Source organism: Agelaius phoeniceus, chromosome 2 (assembly GCF_051311805.1).
Source record: "Agelaius phoeniceus isolate bAgePho1 chromosome 2, bAgePho1.hap1, whole genome shotgun sequence".
Taxonomy (NCBI): domain Eukaryota; kingdom Metazoa; phylum Chordata; class Aves; order Passeriformes; family Icteridae; genus Agelaius; species Agelaius phoeniceus.
In genome coordinates this window covers 39,807,296-39,826,151 of record NC_135266.1, presented here as the reverse complement: position 1 = coordinate 39,826,151, position 18,856 = coordinate 39,807,296, and the positions used below count along the sequence as shown (strand labels likewise).

General features: G+C 39.5%; 1 protein-coding gene across 1 annotated transcript in view; it reads left to right on the top strand.

Moving 5' to 3' along the window:
- Positions 1-18,856, top strand: part of PCCA (propionyl-CoA carboxylase subunit alpha) — a 273,150-nt gene that overhangs the window by 189,784 nt on the left and 64,510 nt on the right. Inside the window, exon 20 of the mRNA XM_054654777.2 lies at positions 12,537-12,635. Within this exon, the coding sequence (XP_054510752.2) occupies positions 12,537-12,635 (99 nt within the window). The remainder of the gene's footprint in view (positions 1-12,536; positions 12,636-18,856) is intronic.

Here is an 18,856-nt window from a genome sequence, read left to right as displayed (position 1 = left end):
TTTGTACTAAAAATGTAATTAAAATTGTTCAACCTAAAACGTAAAAAAGAACTCAAATTTAATTTATATGGCTTTTAAAAAGAAAATATTGTTTCTTATTTAAGTGGTTTTGTTAGCATGGTGGATTTGAATTTCACCCAGTAAAAGTCAGTGGCAAGCCACTGTTGCCTATTTAAATGTAAGTAGCTGGAATCATAAGGAAATACTGAATTTGAAGAGGTATCTATTCACACACGTTACTTTTATGCCTTTTGAGTGAATTCATGGTAATCAGTTTGTTAACATAAACAATGCAATCCCATTAACTTCTAAGGTAAATAGCATTAGATGCAAACATCTTTTTTACATTGCTACATGACTTGATTTGTTCTGCATATGGAAACACTTTAAAACTTTTTTGCATTTCCTCTTTTGTGTAAGTGGCTTATGACTCTTGTGATATCTCATCTTTTACCTGCTGTGTCAGCTTTGCATCCCTATCCCCTGTGCACTGGCCTGTGTTCTTCCCTTTCCTATTTATCACTGACACATCTGGAGTGGTGACATTCCTATTCCCTATTCTGCGTTTATTTTAAAGCTAGAGGAGGGGTTTCTAAAGAGGGAATATGCTTACTTACTGCTACTACTAATTCCTTACAGTTTTCCCTGCAAGATGGCTGGTGTGTTTTGATAAAAATGAGTATTTTTGTCTTGGTATTAGTCAAATATGCCTGAGACAGATTATTCAAGTATGAGGTTGGGGAGCAGGAAATGATGGAATGGATTTGGTAAGGATTCATGATGCTATTACTTCTCACTAGCTTCTGAAAATTTATCAGATAAAAACACTTGCTTTGGTTTTAAAGTCATCAAGCCCCCAAAGTAATCAAACAATGGGAATAGATTTATAGGTATTTTTATTGCATCTGGACTCTTCTTCCTCAATGCTTACTTTTGTTTCTAAAATGAAAGTCCACTTATATCTCCTAGCTCAAAGAAAAGGTCTCCTATAAACACTTTTTCTTATATTTAAGAAACATTAAAGCTAGTCTAGCTGTTACAATTTTATTGTTTACCTTAATCCAAATGCTTGGTAGAGCATACAGAAGTGATCTCTTTGGCTATTTGATCAAAGGACATTGCAGATGAGATCAAAAGAGATTTGGCTTTTGAAAGAATCAGGTTTGATTCTATGATACGCTTATTGTTCTGAACCATCTGGGGCAGTTTGGGGAAGATATGAAATAGCAAATATTTAGCATGTGAAGCTTTTAGTTGAAGTGGTGAATAACCTTGGACTGGGTATATTCAAAGGACTGGTGTTGACCTATATCCTGTTGTGACAGCTGAGAGCAGCAGGTTGGAACTGCTGGATGAAATCCATACTCAGTTGCCCACTGTACTTTCTTCTTGTCACTACACAATGTCAAATCAAAGACACTTTTTTATTTTATTTTTTTTAACTGCTGCTTATTCTAGCTGTTTACTAATTCAAAGAGAATATGGACTTGGTACCATGGTAGTACAATGGGAAAAGTAATTTAAATCCGTGGCAGACGGTGTCCAGTCTGAGCATCCACCCTACATAACTAGGCTGAGGTAGAATACAACCTCCAAATATAATAAAGTGGTGCTTTTCTTTCTCATTAGCTGTTTTGGTGCCTGCTGATTTTGTTGGATCTCTGTATCAAGTTGTAAATGGTGTGTGAAATAAAACACTTCTCAGCTGATGGATATGATCCTCATGATTACAAATGCTCTTCAGATTGCTGCAGTATGTTTTGTTTAGATCAGACATGGAAATCTACCTAATGCATAATGCTCAGTTTAGAAAGGAGATGAGGCCAGATAAGAAAAAAGACCAGTAGGAGCCAGCTTTTGGTATCTAGGTAGTAGTACTGGGAGTTCCTCACTGGCCAGTATTAATTCTCACCCCGCTCCTAATTATGAAAACAAAAATTAGAGACTTGAGACTTACACTTGACGTGTCAGCAGCACATTGGCAATCAATGCAGTAATTCATTAATTCTTGACTCTAAGCTTGAGATCCAGCTTCTGGTGATACAGTCTATTTAAAAAAAAAGTAAAATCTGTCTTAGCTTGTGTATCCTTATTACATAGCTTTCACTGAATCAAATGAATATTCACTAAATGAATATATGTATTAGGTGAATACTTTAAAAGAAAGAAATGTATTCCAAAATGTGTTTTTTCTAAAAGGGTAGTATGAATTTTAGTCTGCCGTGTTTTATAGTGGCACTTTGGTATGATAATGTCATTCTACTCTTTGAGAATTTATACTGTCAAGTGGGATAGGGCTTGGGGATCTCTGTGTGCCTCTGAAGTGAAAGAATGGAAACTTGGCAGCTCAAAGTCATTTTGGAATGAGGCTTGCTTAATGATTTCAGTATATAGACATGAATCATGACTCAATAGCTACTAAACCAGCTCTGTCTACCTTATCACAATCTGTTAATCGATATGTTTCTGGCTCCCAGCATAATGCTCCTAGTCACACAGATCCTGTCATTGGTCCCTCTGCTAAACCCCTTTTCAAGATAGAAAACAAGAATATCCTCAACAGATTATCCTGTCAAACAAGGAAAGCTGAGTGCAACGCAGCTTTCAAAGTGCCCAGTATGGACAGATAGCCATACTGTTTGAACCACCTGCACAATTTTCCAGCTGCCTAGGAGCAATATCTGTAGCCAGGTTGGAGTGTATTTAGCTGGCCAGAGCCAGGGCATTTGTGTCTGTAGAGCAAAGTGAAAAGGAAAGCAAGTAATGTTCTTTTTTCTTTTCCACACTGATCCAATAACAATAGACACCCATATTCCTCAAACCAGCTGTACTTTTTGTGTCTGAAGCTGTTGCTGGCGGATGTCAATTACTTTTAATTGTTGTTTTATTTTCTTGATGTATTTTTAACTTCTGCCCCCCCACCCCTTTTTGTAGCCTTAGTGGGCTCAGGCAGGTTACAAGTATGAGATGTCATTTTAATAATGACTCTACAAGGAAAACTGAAGGAGTAAAACAAAGCATTTGCTGCAGTGAAGTGTTTTTGTTGCATGCAGCCTCTCTACTAGGTTTTGCAGAGAGGATCACTTCCCTGGTGAATGCTTGAAGAAAGCCCTTGCTGATTAGAGGTGATGAAGGCCATCACTTCTCCATCTCCTTTTGTTTTGATTCTGTTGTTGTTAAGCTGAGGAGCTGATGCCTGTTGTGTGCTCTTTTCCTTGGTCTCTATGCTGGCATGCTCCCATTTCTAAAGTGAGATCTACCAAAGCAGCTAATGGTAATTTGCATCTATAAGTGCTACTTTAAAGAAAAGAGAGATAATTTCAATGTGTGCACATGTGTTTGATTTATTCTAGTGGTTATGTGCTATTTGCTGCTCTTGTGATTGAGGACTGCCCATTCTGTGAATGTACTTAATACTTTGAAAACTTGAAAGTTATGATGGCACCCCACACAATGTCAAAATGTGCATTTGAAGTAAAAGCCCAGCAATTCAGCTCATCTGGTCTTGTTCATAGCAGGTAAAAGGCTGCCTTGATGACACTTAGAGCAAATGAATTTCTCTCCTGCAGTCATGCACTGAATAAATTGCTTGATCTAGTTCGGTACAAAAGGACATGATCTATAAATAGTTAACAGAGCTTTCTTCAGGACAAGTGATCTATAGACTGGAACTCTCTCTTGGGGTCTTTTAAAAAAGTAAGTGCTGATATGAACAAAAGGAAAGTTTGTTTTAAAAAAAGGCCTTTTTAATGAGATTGAAACTCACATACTTTAACTTCCTTTTGAAAGCATCTGGCCAACCACTTCAAAAGTCCAAAAGGCTAACCTTACAGTCACTTGAAGAAAAGAAAAAAGGTCAATCTGCTAATCTGATGTGAATATATTGTCAATAACTGAAAATACAAGATAAAACAGCTGGTTAATTTGAATCAAAGAAATTGCTGTCATATAAGCATTAGTGAATTCAATTTTTACAGTTTTAGGCTTAAAGGAACTTCTTTTTATGACACTTTTATACATTTGTCTGTATACCTCACTGTTGGCCACAGGGTCTCTCTGTGTCCTATATGTTCCTTCATGCACTTTTTTTGGCAACTATATTGCAGGTTTTTAGACCATTGGTATTTGTAATAAGCAAAACTTTTAAGACATTTAAATGTGCTAAGGGAAGTGTCCATCTACCAAATTTCATCATGTGGCATTTTAAGAAGGAAGAAAAATTCTATAAAATCATAGACTCATTAATGTTGAAAAATATCTCTGGGATCAATGAGTCCAACCTTTAATCAAGCACACTGTGTTAGTTAAACCATAGCACAAAGCCAGACTTCCCAGGAGTGTGCTGTGGGAGACAGTTCCAAAGGCTTTACTGTAGTCCAGGTAGGCATTATCCACAACCTTTCCCTCATCCACCAGGTGGGTCACCTGGTCATAAAAGGAGGCCAGGTTGGTCAAGCAGGACCTGCCTTTCCTTAACCCATTCTGGCTGGGCCTGATCCTGGGTAGTTCTGTCCATACTGTGTGACTGCACTCAATGCAATCTGTTCCATAACCTTCCCCAGCACCAAGGTCAGGTTGACAGGTCCAAATCATCCTTCTGACCCTTCCTGTGAGTGTCACATTGGCCAACCCCCAGTCACCTGGGACAGGCTCAGTTAAGCAGGACTGGTGATCAGTGGTTGAGAGTGGCTTGGTGAGCTCTTCCAGCAGCTCCCTCAGTACCCTGGGATGGATCCCATCAGCCCCACGGAGCTGTGAGTGTCTCAGTGGCACAGCAGGGCACTCACTGCTTCCTCCTGGACTGCAGGGCCTCTGTTCTGCTCCCTGTCCCTGACTCCCAGCTCAAGAGCTGCCTGTCCTGAGGAAAACCAGTCCTTCTGTTAAAGACTGAGGCAAAGAAGGTATTAAGTACCTCAGTCTTTTCCTCAGCCTTGGTTACAATGTTCCCCTCAGCATCCAATAAAGGATGGAGATTTTCCTTGGCCTTCCTTTTTGTTGTTAATGTATTTATAAAAACACTTTTTATTATATTTCACAGCAGTTGCCAGATTGAGTTCTAGCTGAGCTTTCGCCTTTCTAATTTTCTCTCTACATGATTCTTGTACTCTTCCTGAGTTTGCTGCCCCTTCTTCCAAAGGTCATAAACTCTCATTTTTCCCCCCGAGTTCCAGCAAAAGCTTCCTGTTCAGCCAGGCTGATCTTCTTCCCTACCAGCTTCTCTTTCAGCACATAGCAATGGCCTGCTCCCACACCTTTAAGATTTCCATCTTAAAAGTATGTCCAGCCTTTCTGGACCCTTTGTTAATAAGGGTGATTTCTCAAGGGACTCTGAATCATTAAGTTCTCTTTCACTGAGTTGAGAGCAGTCATCTTGAAAGTGCTCTCAGTGTGGATTTCCCTGCCTGTATGACCTGTGCATGTAAAGGTGGAGTTTTGGTGGGTGTGTGCCTGCAGGCCAGGATGGTGACGGTGACGAAGGGGCGTGACGGTGACACGTGTTGTTGGTGTGGATGTCAATCCTGTCAGTGTCTCCAGGACACATCTAGCACCAGGACTGGCACCAGCAAGCACAGTGTGTGCACATATGACTGGACTGCTTCTTAAGAAGCAGAGATGTGACTGTGAGTGCTTGGAGGCCAGAAGGATCCTTAACTAGAGAGAAGAGGAAGCCATCTATTTAGAAATTTGCCATCTATTTAGAAAGTTTTTGGGAGAGCAAATCGTTCTGTGCCTACAGAGAAACTGAAAGCTAAGTGTCCAGACTAGGAAATCACTTGAGCAGGTGAAGGTCACTGGATTGATCAATTGAAAAAAAATTAAAATAGCATAGTACAGTCCCCTGATCTAGGTGAGGAAGTAGGCTAAGACTTCTCTAAGTAGTTGAAGGAGAGCTCTGTCACAGGATGTGCTGGTCACAGGGACCCTGACATCTCCTGGAAGGGCAACGTATGGGATGAATGGTGAAAGGTTTCTGAACAGTGTTTGGGATAACTATTTCATACTGGTACTGGATGGGTGAACTGGTGTTGGCACTAGCAGATCTGCAGCTCACTTCCAAGGAAGAACTGGTTGAAGAGGTGATTCCAAAGATAGTCTTGGCTGTGACAGCCACGAAATAAATGGCTGTTGTTTAGGATCCTGAAGGTAATGAAGAAAAAAGATTAGCAGGGCATAGATCCTGGACACCAGGCTAGTTGATGTCAGTGTATTCTTTATTTGTACAAGGTGCTCCACTTGCACTGGGACACCTTCAGGTATCAATGCAGGCTGGGGGATAAATGGATTGAAAGCAGCCATACTGAGAGAAGGATTTGGGGGTGCTGCTGGATGACAGGCTTCATGGGAGACAGTAGTATTGTGGGCTGCATCAAAAACAGCATGGCCAGCAGGTAAGGAAGGGGATGCTGTCTCTCTGCTCCTCTCTGGTTAGATCCCACCTGAAGTGGCATCAACCTCACAGACTTTTATGATAAATTGACAGGATTTGTGGTCTAGGGCAGAGCAGTGAATGTCATTTACCTTGACTTTAACAAGTCTTTTGGCACGATCTCAGCCAACATGATAAAAAGCCATTTGAGTAGTCAGACTCAGTGGGCCATGGTTAGTGGGTTGTAATCTGCTTGGAGGTCACCAAGAGACTGCAAGGGTCTGTATTGTGACCAGTTGTGTTCAACAACTGAATCAGTACCTAGAGGCAGCAGTGGGACTGCACAGTCCTTGCATCTGCAGAGGACAGAATTGGAGAAAGTGCTCAATGCAGTCAAGGGCAATGCTGCCACCCAGTGGGACCTGGGCAAGCAAGAGGAATGGGCTAATTGAAACTTTGTAAAACTGACCAAAGTCAATGTCTGTCTTGTAGACACAGTATTTGATGTGGTCTGAGTTTTGAGTAGCCGGATCTAATGACCTCCCTCTATCTGCAGACTACACCTCTGTTAAGAGAGCACAGGATGCTGATAGGAACTTTTGGTGCCAGGGCAGGCTGCTGACTCAGTCACGTTCTGCTGACATGTCTGCCCACACCTCCAAGTCCTTCTCCACAGACCTGCTCCCTAGCCAGTCAGGTCACAACATATCATTGCAATGGCTTCATCCTTCCTAAATGTTTGACTTCAAAATTAGTCTTGAGTTTCATGAAGTTTTCATTAGCCCCTTCCTCTTGCCTGCCTAGGCCCCCTGGATGGCAGCCCTGCTCTTGAGTGTTTCACCCAGTTTTGTGCCATCTGTAAACTTGATGAGAGTATACTGTCACCTCTTCCAGGACATGGTCCTGGAAAATGTCAAACACTTTGGGAGTAATCAGAGCCTGGGTCACTATCAAATGCAGTCCAAAGAACAGCAGATAAAGCATATACAAGGAGAAGCTTAACTAATAAGAACTGCCCACATGGGAAATCTTACTGGGTTTCTTTGCATTTATGCATTATTCATTTATATTTATGAATGACAACATAAGAAGCACTATTTGGTTGTAATGTGGCAAATATGACTGATTTTGTTCAAGGTTCTTAAAGGCAATGTGGGGAAAGTTAGACCAAGTTGTACAAGAAGACCCAATAATTTCCAAGACAATTCTGCAAATTACCACATGTTCTTACCGACTCCAGGTAGCCAGTAATTTTCATGATAAAGAAGTGTGTTGTGATTATTTGCTATGAGAATATATAGATGCAAGATAGTGTTTGAACTCTTCTGCTAACTGTGATTTTTTTATTTTTTACATTAAAAACTAGCAAAATGTTTTACAAAATGCCTGGGGTTTCATGCATCATGCTTTTAAAGGAAGTCTTGGGCTCATCAGCCCTATAAAGGCTTTCCTCGCATTCTTGAGATTGCATGGGGCTGCAAAAGGTAGGCTTTGAAAGAGGACAGTTTTCACTTGCTTTTTCCATTCCCATGTGCTTCTCTGTTGGATGGACAGTAGATTAGATGAGAATTTAATACATTATGTGAAAACTGAGAACCAAAAACTGTTTTGTCCAGCTCTGGCTTAGTCTGAGGTCACTGCAGACTGTTACTGAATACTGCTGCCTATGGCTGGACCTTCTATTGCCACACTGCTACCAGCTCTCTGGTCACCCCCTCTTCTGCACAAGGAGCAATACCTATCCTTTACCTGATTTATAAAAATGTAAAGAATCTCCTTGCTGTTTTGGCATGGATGGTGTGGTTAGCAGTGATGGAGGTAAGGAGTCTTCTGCTTGAGACAGTTGCTTTTCCACAGAAGAGGAGAGCTTTATGTAGGTTTGAACAGCCCTCAAACATACAAGCTACCTTATGTTTACAAAAGTCATGCTTGCTGTTGTTGTTCCTTCCTTGCAGGAAGGATTTTAAGGTTCACCTTGTAGAGCCCTTGCTGCCCAGTGGATGTCCCTTAGATTAATGGCAGTTGAAGGGAGTGAAGGCTATGACAGTGAATATTTATGTATATCCTGTGAAGAGTAATGTCTGTTTACCTGAAAAGTGCATCTTCATGGGCAGCTGTCTTGATCAGAGAAAGACTTCAGCAAGGCAGGTCTGCAGAGGGTGATTTTTCATTTTCTAGATCTGATTGATTAGAGAATGCCATCACTTCCATTATAGCAAGAGGTAGAATTAAGGGCTGTAAGTCCTATGGCTAAGGGTGGCATAGCCAAGCCATTAGGGCTAGGACTCTCAAGTTAAATGCCATGCTGAGAGGCAGAATTGAAACCATGGGATTAAATCAGTAGACTTAAGTTAGTCAGACTCAAGGCTGGCATGAGGAACTTCAGGCATAATGTTTTGAAGGACCAGGCAGGAAACAAATGCTTTAGCTGCCCTCTAGTCTCCTGGAAAACCACCTTCATTTCCAGGAGAAAAGAAGTGACATGTGCCAGATGTACGCGAGACTTTGCATTAGTAAATTAACAGGGCTATAACACTCAGGCTTGTGCTGCCTTCTTTAATTGCCTGACATGCACACAGAATGCCAAATTATGTTCTCTAAAGGAAACCGAATGCAGATTATGCTTTGCAGCTCTTTGCACTATTGGTTAGCTGGTACATATCATGCTGAACATCAGGAACTCACTCCACAAGAGGTGAAGGGGCTGCTACTTGTATAGTTCAGGTGCATGCCAGCAAAAGTCTGCAAAGTTGTGACAGTGGGGTAAGCTGTTGACCTTTTTCTAGCATTATGCCTTGGACTTGTCACTCTTCTTTCTGAGAGCTCGTTTACAGTAGCTTTTGAATTGGAAATAATTGTGAAGGACTGTGGCTGCTTTTATCTTTTATGTCCTCACATAGGGACAAACAAACCTTTAAAAAAAGAGATAATTCACCACCACTATGTTGCGTGGGTGTAGTGCAGCAATGCAAACATAGTTACTGTAGATGCACAGACACATACATATGTGTATACTTGGAACTGAGGAGTTAAGGATAAAGCTACACTATATAGGTGTGGTGTAAAGCACAACATGACCCACTGCAGGAGTGAATTGACTGGGATCTTCTCCCTGCAGTTCAAGTATTAGCATCCATTGAATGGTGATTTGTTCTTGGCTGTCTTAGGAGCAAAGAAACAAAGTAAGATGGGAAGTAGTCAATATAATGTCATTAGTTAATCCCCATGTCCCCCTTCACACCCTGAACCCCCACCCCCAATCCTAAATCAAAAAGGTCCTGGGTTTATTGCAGAATTTATTAGGTTCAGTTATGATACCCATTGCTAAAGAAGGAATGAAAGCAAATGGAAACTTCTGACAAGTTCTTCTGCCATCTTCTCTCTTCCCCTGTTTCTACCTGCTAGCCTTGCTAAGCTGTTGGCTGTTGAGCTGCAGAACGAAGGTTTACTCTATTAGATAAAGTATTGGTTTGATTTCAATCCCCATCTGCTTTTGGTACACTGTGTCCCATCTTCCCCTCCACCCCTGCCTTTTCCCTCATTTGTAGTAAAAGTAACAGAATCACTACACAGTAAATATCTTACCCTCAGTCCTTGTTCATTTTCTCTGATATCTTGATGTCCTGTCTTTGTCATCCTACCTACTGGAGCATATGCAGCCAAATTTCCTTGGGATTCTCTTGGCTTCACATCATCAGTTGGTTACACATGGTGCTAATAATGCAAAGGTGGTGGGGTCTATCCCTGTATAGACCATTAATTTTAGAGTGGAACTCAATGATCCTTGTGGAACCCTTCCAACTGGGAATATTCTGTGATTTCTGTGATCTTCCTCAGTTGCACATACCATGGTGAGTTGCAGGTGAAGGCAGATAAGACCCTGTAGCTCCATTCTGTGAGAAGTCTGCTGCAGTTTATGGGATAAGCATTAGTTCATATAACCCTTCCTCTGACCCTCTGTTCTTTCTTGAATAGAGAAACCATAATAGTGGCAATGTATTATCTGCTGGTTTCTCTATTGCACATAAACAGCCTGGTATGCCATGGTTTGTTTAGACTTGGCATCTGCTTGCTCTCTCCTTTAAGGGTGGTTTCCACCAGAAATGTTTTGATATTAATGTAAGTGAGAATCAAGAATGGAGAGACTTGTATAGACCCTTGTGAGGGATTTTGGACAGGTCATTTACCACTGTGACAAAGAGGTTTACTCCTCTTTTGCTCATCTGTACAGTGACAAAAGAGCTGATGATTAGACTGAGTTTGCTGTGGAGGTATTGACTTGCATCCTGCCCCTGGAACACCCTTTGCTAGAACTGTAGATAGCAGCTGAAGATTTTCTCTGAGGCTGCATGTAAATCCTACACTGCCACAAGCAGTATGGTGTATACTTGAAGGATTTTTTGGTGACCAGTAGCCTGGTCTGCTTTGATGGTGTCTCACCTCTATCCCTGGAGGCACATGGTAAGTGATGTTTTCTGATTCAGACTCCATTGAAGAGAGTCTTTCTGCAATAGTGACATTTATAGAATGTCTTTTAGCAAAAGTGACATTTAAAGTATTTAAATAATTGTCTTACCAAAGTTCAGTTGGTAATCACAGAGGGTTGAGACAGAGCACTGGATTTGCTTTTCTGCATTTGGAAAAGTCTTTCTGAGATGTTTCTCCTGTTCTCAATAAAGACAGTATTTGCTGATATGCGTTTGCTGAGAGTGGTCTGGGTTCACCAGAGGTTCCAGCTGCTCTGCAGTGCTCTGGAAATGCAAACCAGCTGCAGGTCTGGCTTAACTCAAGCCAGGTTTGTGGCTGGTTTGCATCACTGGAGCAGTGTAAAGTACCTGAAGCATGCCAGCTAATCTGGCCTATTGGTGAACCATTATAAATGACTTGTTTTTCTTCTTGTTCTTTACATGTAACTTTATTTATAGTCTAAGCCCATGGAAATTGCATAGATTGTATCACTAAGGCAAACTTTGTGTTCTAAACTAAAGTCTATAAAATTAGAGTGTTTTTTAAGCCAGAACTTTTTCCTCTTAACTGAAATAAATTTATCAAATTACACAGTGTTCCTCTGCACTTCTCTGTTACGGATTTCTTTTAAGATGCTTCTTATTAGATCAAATAATATAAGTCTGAGACCTAAAAGAGTAGGCTCTATAAGTTTTATTTTGCAAAAGGTGTGCCCAGCTTTTATTCTAAATGTGTTGAATTTTTTTTCTAGTTTGCCCATCTTTTATTCTAAATATGTTGAATTTTTTTTCTAGTTTATTAAGAATGTATGCAATATAGTAAATAATAGCTACCTACCTTCAATAGTATGATGACTGTTCAAAATATGCCATAGATATTAACTACCTATAACATTAGTCCATATGTAATATTTTTTTTCATAACCATTTCTTTCTCTGAGGCTGTTACAGAGTTGAATGTGTGATGTGTGTTTTTAAACACTATAATACAACAAAAGAATGATAGAAGTGTCATTATAGCTGCACTGATCTACACTTTTTTCACTGATCTACACTTTTTTTGCTCATCACCTAGAAATATTTTTGCATAATGAATATGGTATGATTTAAAATAAAACCCACTTTCTGGATAAGCATATTGGCATTCAAGTCAGAAATTGTATTTCTCTGATCACCTGTATATTGAAAAGAAACATGTCAGAATTTGCAAAGTTTTTCTAGACTTTGAGGCAAAACACCAAAGAATTAATTACTGCCTCGTATTAATTAAGATAACAATGCAAAGCCCTTCATTAGAAGCATAGGAAAAGTTCTTCCTTGGTCCTTGGAGAGAATATTATATGCAAGCCCTGTTGTGTGGGTTGCAAGGTGTCACTGGAATTTATATGCATTACTTGTCTAATTGCAGTAAATGTAGCATGTCCAGATAGGTTTAAAAGTTGGATGGCTGTTTGTTACTTGCTGGAAATCACTTGAAACCTTGCTACTCAGAGGCAGCTGTTCACAGGTCCTTCACCTCTCCCCAGAGATAGCTGGAAGACTCTGTTGTTGGACCCTGTCTTTTATGGCAGAAGCAGTAAACATGACAGGTTGTTTGGGAGCCATCTGTTTTAAAATGGTTGCTGCTTTGTATGCAGTAATGAACTTGAGATCAGTTTTCTGTCTGTCTTCAATAGTAACAGCCTTGTTTGGTGTCACAACAGGTGGAAGTTGATGGGATGAAACTAAATGTGACCAGCGAGTGGAACCTGGCTTCACCCTTGTTGTCTGTCACCATTGATGGCACTCAGAGGACCATACAGGTAATCTCACCAAAGCCTCTTTGGGCATACAAATAATACTGAAACGTGGGGTCTAAACCTGCTGCATCACAAAAATGATGTGATGTTGTACAAACGGCAGAATATTTCTACTTTGAGACAAATTCACTCCACTAAAGCTCTGGATGCACTCCAAGTTACTTACCTAGAATTTTGAATGAGAAGTTTTGTATTTAGACAGTTGTTTACCCCAGCTTATAGGCTGTCTTTATTTAATGGCTTGTGAAGAGACAGAGTTTCTTAATCATGTAAACAAATAAGAAATGCTTTACTGCAAAAAACCAACCAACCAACCAAAAAAACTGATCCACCGAAACAAAACAAAAAGCTCCCTCCTAACCTAACCCACAACAAAATCCCACATGGGGACCTACAGTAAAATTAGTCTCTCCTTCATGTTTGGATTGTGTGATTGTTACACTTCTGGGCCTTTGCAGTTTGAAAGTCACAGGGCAGCACATTTCCCATGTAATATGTTTTTTTAATATACTTATAAGAAATATGATTAGTTCCATGACTTGAGAAGATAAACATAGAAAACATCCCAAACTTATGTGGCTCTAAGAAAAGAGGACTGAAAAGCTTTAAGTGGTTGTATTTTCTTTTCAACTGAACACTTAAGTCTTTGAAACCTACTCCATACACCAGAGAGTGCTTTTCTAAATGTACCCTCAGTCAGGATTTATATATTTCCTGACAAATCATTTATTTACAAATATCTATCGATCCTGGCAATAATGAAAAACAAATCAAAACTTATTGAAAGTATTTTTCTACATACAACAGTATCTATTTTCTATACATTTATCAGTGATACAGTGGTCAGATTTCTCATAATTTACAATGAAATACATGAATTTAGTTTTTCATTTTTACCCCTGGTAAAATTACCCAACTGGAAAATACTATTTTTGCTTTGATTGAATTTAAAAGACTGCAACTCAAAAATAGAAAATTGTTGTATCTTTCAAGGTCAGTATAGCCTGAGAGTGAAATTTTCATTATGTTCCCAAGTAAATTCTGGACTTAAGTTCTGTAGATTTCTTGGGAGGTTTATGCAAGCTTCAAGGAGTGTGTATATCTACAATAATTTTCTATTTTTAGGTGTGTTTTTGGTGTGTGTATATCTAAACCAATTTTCTATTTTTAGGTGTGTTTTTCTTTTTTTACTATTTTAATACTGGTCCATTTTGATGCCATTTAATAAAGTACATTCCTGATTTTGAACAGGAAAAAATACCAGTGTATGAATCTATAAAACCTGCCTAGGTGAAAAGCATTATGTTTAGAATGAATAACTGTGTTCACAAGACCTCATTGCAAACTATATTATTATATGACTGGATATATAACTAACAGTAGTAACACCATTAGCTATGTAAGAGTTGAATTTGCACATGAAATTAGTTTTAAAATTGTGATCATATGATCTGAAGAAGCTTTCTTCTAGGAGCTGAGCCAGCAGCAGTGTTACTTGCACTCCCTGAGTATGACCAAACCCTATGAAATACTGCAGATCTAGCCACAGCAACATGCAGTGAGCTGACTGCATGGTATCCAGCCAACAGAATGTGGAATAAGCACATATGTTGTTTCCTTCTCAGATTTTATCTGCCTTTGCTTTTAGCAAAGAAACTCAGTAGCTTGAGAAGTTATTAATCTTTTAGTGTATATATGTAAATTTATGGGAACCTTAAACTTGACCTCTGATAGTCACTCACTGGAATCAAAATTGGTTTTTTGGTTATATATTTCTTAGACTTGCCCCACTGAAAGAACCAAATTAGACAAGTGTATTCCTGTAGGTCGATTTGTCTCCAAAAGCAATTGACCCCTGAGTCTTGAAGTATCTTCTTTCTGCAAAACTTAGCCCTAGAGCCATTTAAGCAACAAATATGGATGAATCTAATAATTCCAGCTGTGCTTTATTAATTTTCAGCCAATCTAATTTTTCTTCATAGTTGGTTTCATTCTTCTAAATTTGCTTAACCAAATACAATCTTTGTGAATGTTTTATTCCTTTGAAGGTTGGATTTATGCAACTTTGGCTCAATCCTGCAGTCTGGCCACAATCTAGCAAAGCACTTAAACAGAAACAGGGAATAAATTATTTTAAAATGTTTTGGTTTGAAATATATTTATGTAATTATAGTGTAGACATTCAAATTTTTGCATATCTGTTGCATGTTTAAAAATAAGTAGTTAAGCATGCTTCTGTATTTTTACTCCTCTGCTAAAGGCTCAATGCGAATTAGAGCAAAGCAGAACACCAGCTCTGCTGCAGAGTTATGAAGGGCCTTTGAGTTTAAAACCCATATTTTCTAGGACATTTTCTAGAGTATGGGCCCTGAGTGCCTGAGGAGAAGTATATGCCCTGGTCACAGTCTGTCTAGGGCATACCAGGGCACCACAAGGATGTGTGGCAGCCCCCCTCCTCCTGCTTTTGTTTCCTGTGTGAGGAAGCCCATCTGTGTGCAGCAGATGGGAGCTGCAGAGTGCCTGGCCAGGTCCCCAGATGAGGGTGGGACCAGAACCCTGGGGTACACTGCAGGTCCTGTGGCTGCAGCATAAGGGCTCTGAAATCATTGTGCTGCTTTGGGTTACTGTGAAATCCATAGGATGTTATTATACAAAGGGATGAAGTGGTGAAAACTTGGGAACATTTGAGCAAGAGACTTCTGAGATACAGTTTCCAGGGATGGGGGTGTGGGCAGACCCCCGTGACATTTCTTGTAGTTCTCAGATTTCATCATGGGGGATTTTTTGTGGCTGTTGTTAGTAGTTTCTGAGTTAATCCAAGTTTCTCAGCATTTTCTTTACTTATGACTAAACTCTACCTCTTATTTGGTGAGGCTGAATTTAACACATCCTGAAGTGTAGGATTTTGTTCAGCAAGCAAATGACATTTTATTGTACAGAAATACTTCACCAAAATGGTTTCCCATATTTGTTTCAAAAGATGTTAGTGACTCAGAATTTGACTTACACCTAGCTATTATGAATTTGGACTTTGTTGAAAATCAAAGAACTATAGGAATATAGTTGCAATACACCTTCCTCAGATTTGAAGGGATTGGGTTTTATTTAATTGCAAATGCATGTTTAAAATACTCATATATATATCTAAACCAGGATTTGAATATGATATAACCCTTTAGGAAATATTTAGAATAAAAATAAATGAATAGATGAGGGTCTTAATGATTCCTGTGAAGAGTGAGTGGAAAAGTAGAAGTTGATTTGAGTTATGGAAAAGAAAAAAAAGAACTCCAGTGGAAACTGGAAAGGAGAATGGTGGCTCAATATGGTATCCTGAAAAGTATTGACCATTGGAATAAAGACAATAGGCATATTTTGGGACAATTTTACATATTTTGGGAGCATTTTTACTTCTGTCTCTCCTCCCATATACAAGCAAGCTGTATTTCAGTGAGCCCTGTGCCCACACAAGTTGTCTATGAGCTCTTCTGTCTCCCAGTATGAACTGAGGAGCAGGATGAAGGAAGGAAAAAGCTATCTTTTTCCATAGAGTTTGAACATCATCTATTCCTCATGGGAACTAGAATCTAAGGGGACCTCAAGATAAGGAATCCATGGAGTCCAGCAGGTGGACTTGAACCTAAGTGCAGCTCTGTCCTTAACTAGTCAGGTTGCATGGGACAACCCTCTGCTGGGACACTGCACAGGAACAGTGAACAGGTATCAGCAGGGTGAGCAGGTTGCTCAAGAAAAAAATGAGTCTAAGAGGAGATCCTCAAAGCAACAACTGCCTGTGTTTGGGCAAGTTCTCAAAAAACACTGCTGACCCCTCAGATTTTGAGGCTGCTCTATGGCAATGCTACATGGAGAAATTTTATGACTGCTTAGGGGTGTTGAATGCTATGCCTGATCCCACCATTGATCATCAGACACTCAACTCATCCTTAAATACCTTTTACTTGCAGATAGTTCCCTGTAGCAAAAGGATGCTGAGCCAGAACCATAGAGTGGTTTAGTTTGAATTATTTGTCACCATCTTTGCCAATGCTTTTGTAACCCTTAATTCCATCACATGCACCCAGACTTTTCACTGCCAAACTCTTGGGCCCACAGCTCTGCTATCTTGCTGTTATGAAACCTTCTACCCCATAGAGGTAGTGTAGGCATTCTGCCTGGACCCTGGAAAACTTCTTGTGGCTTTTGGCACCTTCAGCAAAGCAATTTTACAATAGCACTGGTGATACCTCCTTTTTTGTGTTTCCTGGCTTTCAGAGAATTAATCTCTGATGAACTGAAGCTCTGTAGGATGTAGTGAGAACTCAACTGGACAGGATCCTGAGCAGTTCAGTACCACTTTGACATTAGCCTTGCTTTGAACAGGAAACATGACTACCTGATTTCCAGAGCTCCCTTCCAGCATAACTGTTCTGTGTCCCAAACTCTACAGCAAAGAGGTCTTTATCAGTCACAGCAAGGTGTAATTAAGAGAGTAATGGAGTTGCTAAACAAGAACATGATCCTGTAAAGCTGAAATCATCAGTCTCAAGCTTCAAGTGTTTTTGTGAATGAAATAGATGAAGATTTATCAGGGGAGCTTTCTCTACTTAGTGTTAAAGGGAATTCGGTGGTGGCATCACTTATTTTTTCATTTAATTTATTTATTGCATCAACAATTGCAGCAGGAGTAGTATATTCTGCATCCTGGGGTATGACAAATATAAGTGCTTCTCTGATACAATGCTTCTTTAGATTATTATTTTGGTCTATAATAACAGAAGAAATGAGAATGCTGTAGTTTATGAAGTCTTTGTTCCAGGGAAATGTCTGACAGGAGAACAAAGCCTTTGCCCAAGTATTCATTTCCTTCAACTCTTTAGAGACTTTTTTCATATGTGTAATTTTTTTACTTTTGTAAGAAAAATTACCTTTTTTTCATTTTGCTGTTTTGAGATCTCAGATGTAATCTGTGATAATGATATGATACATTATATAGGTTTTCAATCTAAAATACTATTACCTCAGAACATTCATTTTCTTAACCCCTGAAAATTATTTTGGGAAGGTTTAGTGAGCAGTGTTCATGACTGCTTGACAGTTCATTTTTTGTGCTGTGCAATTACTGCACATACTCTGCTGTTGTCCTTTAACCATGACTTCAAAATTACTCTTGCTAGGTTGTCTCCAGAAGAGGGACTCAGAACGTTCTGCAGACATTTGGTTATCCTATACCCACATAGCTGTACTTTGGGTAGAGAAAAGCCAGTGTGAGCCCCAGCACTGAATTCCTGATGGCCCACATTGATTAACCTGTAGCTCACTCCCTGGTTTTTTTCAGCCTTTTCCAGTTATGACTAACCCAGCCAAATCTGATACAAATTTCTTGTCCGTGGTTCCAATGGAGAATACGTGAAGAGAAGGGGAAAATTAAAGGGAATAAAAACTCATGAAACTACAGCAGAAGAACTAAAAGCACACACCACTACCTTTACCAATTCCTTAATGAAAATGAATACATTTTCTTTTTTTCATTCAGGAAGGAAATGAGTGGTCAACTGATATGTTAAATCAATCCCCTGTCTTACTTAAGATGTTAATCAAATAACATTAGTTGTCATGGTATCTTATGCCATATTTTTTTCCTCTTGGAGCTATCTATTTTCAAGACAAACAATATTAGGATGAATAACTATAAGGATTCTGTATGTGTCCAAGGAACAAAGTTGCTCAGTTGCTGACAGATTCATAGTTTTGTGATATCTAAACCCTGAAAGATGAGAAATGGTTCTCTTGAACATGGTAGCACATTCAGAGAGCAAAGGGGAAGGAAGAGGAGGGGTATAAGAGTGAGAAAGGACTATGGATCCTGTCAGGAATTTTTCTCAGGACAGTCACAGACATTATCAGATTTAGAATCATATGGCAGCATTTTGACTGCAGATTCCCCCCCTTATAGGAGCAGGATGAGTCATGGCATGCCAAAACAAGGGAGGGTAAAGCTTCCAGTAGTTCTAGTCACATTGTGATTTAATGTAGCAAGAGCAAAAATTTAGAAGAAGACTGAAATTTAGAGAAGACTAAATGCCTAATTATTGTATTGTTGTAAATCTCAGCTTGAAGTAAATGTCCTTTAGATTAATTCTTTACTAACATTGAATAAACAGTATTTCCTGTGGAGGCTTTTTTTGGTTGTTTTTTTGAGGGGTGGGATTATGTGGTTTTTTGTT